Source organism: Microtus ochrogaster, unplaced genomic scaffold, assembly GCF_000317375.1.
Source record: "Microtus ochrogaster isolate Prairie Vole_2 unplaced genomic scaffold, MicOch1.0 UNK11, whole genome shotgun sequence".
In the NCBI taxonomy this organism is placed as follows: Eukaryota; Metazoa; Chordata; class Mammalia; order Rodentia; family Cricetidae; genus Microtus; species Microtus ochrogaster.
Window position 1 is genome coordinate 3,759,564 of NW_004949109.1, and position 3,914 is coordinate 3,763,477.

At 42.2% G+C, this 3,914-nt stretch overlaps 1 protein-coding gene across 1 annotated transcript in view; it reads right to left on the reverse strand.

The window, feature by feature from the left end:
* Trappc13 (trafficking protein particle complex 13) overlaps positions 1 to 3,914 on the reverse strand; it is a 45,507-nt gene that overhangs the window by 1,123 nt on the left and 40,470 nt on the right. Inside the window, exons 9-10 of the mRNA XM_005366630.2 lie at positions 2,536 to 2,734; positions 1,671 to 1,771 (exon numbers count right to left, since the gene is read on the reverse strand). Coding sequence (XP_005366687.1) covers positions 1,671 to 1,771; positions 2,536 to 2,734 — 300 coding nt within the window. The remainder of the gene's footprint in view (positions 1 to 1,670; positions 1,772 to 2,535; positions 2,735 to 3,914) is intronic.

Consider the following 3,914-nt stretch of genomic DNA (forward strand, 5'->3'; position numbering starts at 1 on the left):
ACTATCTATCTATCATCTATCTATCATCTATCTATCTATCTATCTATCTATCTATCTATCTATCTATCTATCTATCTATCTATCTACCTACCTACCTACCTACCTACCTACCTATCTCATGTCTCTGTGTCTGTGCAGGGACACACATACTGGTGTGCATGTGGAGGTCAGTGGACAACCTTGCAAGAGTTGGCTTTGTCCCTCGTCCATATGGGTTCTGGGACTCAGACTCAGGTTGACACACACACCTGGCAGCAAATGCCCTAGCCCAGGGAGCCTTCTTACTCCTCAGAGTCTGGAGACAAGGTCTCAGGTCCTCTGGACTGCCTTGACACTCTCTTTGTAGCTGAAGATGACCTTGAACTTTTGGCCTCTTCCCTCAATTTCTCCAGTGCTGCTGTTATAAGTGTCAACAGCTAGAGTCAGAAGTTCAAGGTCATCCACAAGGAGTTCGGTGCCAGCCTGGGTTAGAGACCCTGCCTCAAAACAACAACAACAACAACAACAACAACAACAACAACAACAACAACAACAACAACCAAGTAGTAGTAGTATGTATATAGTAGCTTCATAGACATAGAGTGTGATCAGGCACTTCTCTAACTTTGAAGGGCATTTCCTAGTTCCTTAGACCTAAGGGATAGGAAGTATGAAAGAAAAATGGTTCTACAGCTATAGTAAAGGGTGACTCAACACTGCAATACTATTGCAGTACCCAAACAGATCATGTGAGTACTAGCAAGACGACTTTGCTGGATATAAGTCGTTTATGCTTTAAACTGTCTATTATTTGCTTCTTCTGTTTACTTGCAAAACTGCTTAATGGCTGAGTGTGGTGGTGGATGCCTTTAGTCCCATCACTCCAGGAGACAAAGGCTAGTGGATCTCTATGAATTTGACATCAGCCTGGTCCATATAGCAGTTCTATGCAAGCCAAGGCTACACAGTGAGACCCTGTCTCAAAAACAAAAAAACTTTAGCCTGTATTCCCATCACTCAGAAAACAAAAAGATTATTAAAAGTTCAAAGCCAATCTGGGTTATATAACAAGACTGTCTTAGAAAACACTCCCAAAGAAAATAGGCAAGAGACAAAAATCAGAATCATTTTTCCCAACTATAGGTACCTCTTATGTTAAGTTTTGACCCACATTATTTTCTTGTTCATATTAAAGATATGGCTCAAGGTTAAGCATCAGAGAAATGAGCTGACTACTATTCTACATCTATGCTATAAGAGCCTGTAGCTCACCCTTCAGCGCTATGAAATCTGAAGAAAGTATAAGTGTGGCCTTCTCTAGCTCTCTTCCATAGTGTCAGTAATTAATACCCACCACATATTACCATTAATGAATGAAATAAGAACACAGGAAGTAAACACTAGGACTTCAAATATTTATAAACATTATTACCAGTGGTATTCAATATAAGAAGTGACAGGATATTTAAAGGGTACAGAGGTGCACATCCTTAATCTCAGCATTGGGTAGGCAGAAGCGGGCAGATCTCTGAGTCTGAGGCTAGCCTGGTCTACAGAGTAAGTTCCAGGATAGCTAGGGTTATACAGGGAGACTGTCTCAAAAACTAAAAAAGGGTAGGGGAATAATTAAAAGATTACCAAGTACTTTTAGGTGAGGAGACAGGGGGCCCATCCACACACACTGGCATTACCTGCAGTTTGTGATTTTACAGGTAATATGGAAAGGTTCTTCTAGGTTCACGGTATCTGGGATGGCCTCTAAAGATAGCCTAACATCTCCATAACCTGGAGCCTGTGAAAAGAAAGTAACACAGTTAAACTACACCTATTAAAGAAACCTTCTGATACTAACAAAAGTACTATACCAGCACCTTCCCTCAGCAGGCACAGATCTCTAAGTTGATGCTCTGTGAAATTCTGCAGCCCTGCTCAGGTCTCCCACGTTCACCTCTTTTACTGTGAGCTTGGGTAGAACAACCCTGCAAACCTGGACTGTTTGTGATATAATTACTATGGGACTCAGTAAAATAAAGATTAATCTTGCCTCTAGATAAGGAATGTGTTAGGACTCAGGGGATCTGATCTCAAAGGTTTGCTGAGTTCCAGACCAGCCAGGGCTACATAGTGATACCATGTCTCAAAACAATCACAACAAAGGCTAAACAGCAGGCAAGCGCTATAGAGTTCAGGACACTGCCCAGAGCATCTCAATGTAATGGGAGTCAGATGAACAGTGAGCAGGACTTAGGAAAGACAAGAACAGCTGGTAAGCAGCTATCTTAAGTCCTGGTTGGTAAAGTTTAACAAAACACACACACACACACACACACACACACACACACACACACACACACACACACACACGCTAAAGAGAAACCAACATCTGACTGAACATTTCCATGAATCTCAACACTAGGTTTCTACCAAGCGATCAAAACAACTATTAGTATTTTCTAGAAATCTGACTTCATGGTGCCCTGCTTTTTAGTGTTAAGCTGTAATACCTATGTGTCCCCTGTGCACCCAACCCCACACTGAAGTGTTTGCTAGACTCACCATTCTTTGAAGCTGGCTGGTCTGTAACCGTCCCCTTTCACCTAGGTTTGTTTTCCACACTATGTCCAATTTTCCAATGACTGTTACGCCTTTAATGATGCCAGCTTTTTCTGCAAATTCCTTCTTGGGCTTTAGGCAGTATAAGTACTGGCGTGTATCCATTGGCTGCAAATATCCTCTGGATCCAAATGTAGATACACTGGCAGGTGTAGAAATAGACAGAAAGAAGTCTGCTAGCATCTTTCTAAAGGAAATCTCACATGGTTAATTCTTTTTTTCTTCTTGGTTCTTTGAGACAGGGTTTCTCTGTGTAGTCCTGGCTGTCATGGAACTCACTCTGTAGACCAGGCTGATTTCCTACTCACAGGGATCCGCCTCCCAAATGCTAAAGGTGTGCACCACCATGCCTGGCTCATGTGGTTAATTCTTTAGGATACGAATTGGATGATTTACTGTACGGAGATCTAGGAGCAGCCAGAGATTTTAATCCAAATGAAAAGGAATATCTTCCTGATGAGACAGTGAGTTCAAGGCCATCTTGGGCAACTTAGTAAGACTGTCTCAAAAAAAAAAAAAAAAGTAAAAAGAGGCTCGGGGCTATCTGATGTAGCATATATCCCATATAGCATGTGTGAGTCACTGGGTGGTCCCCAGGACCACCCCTCCCACAAAAAGATGGGGGACAGAGAGAAACTAGCTTACAAACACAGCAATATATGCTATTCTGTTTCTGTGTGGCACCGGGGAGAGAACCCTGGGTGTTGTACATGCTAGGCAAGTGCTAAACCATTTAGCTATACTACTACCCTCGAGATACACCATTCTAATCTAAGTAATTGCTTTCAAAATGAATGAAGGATGGGAAGCTGTTTTCTCAGTGCTAGTAAAGGAGGCTGTCAGCCTTCCTATACCCTAAACCACCACACGAGCTGTTTACTGCTAGGAATTACTAGGAATCATATTCACTGGAAAAGTCAGGCACGCTCCCCAGCTGCTACCTCCTCATCTACATTAATAATACATTTATTTGTTCCTTCTCTTCTGAAATAGCTATAGAAAGACATGGACACTTTCCACACACTAGTTAAAGCCATCTACTCTGACGTGCATGTCTTCTTATATGCCGATAATTTCTTTTCCAAACTCACACTCACCCTATCTTCATTTCCTAATTTCTTCTCCACCATCCTTCCCATGTTTCAGTTTTATCACTGGCAGAATAATAATGATAGTTTCAGATTTATCTGGGTGAAATGTGAAGGTTAGGGAACAAGTGCAGTTGGGAGGTGGTGCACACCTTTAATCCCAGCACTCATGAGGAAGAGGCAGGTGGTGCACACCTTTAATCCCAGCACTCATGAGGAAGAGGCAGGTGGTGC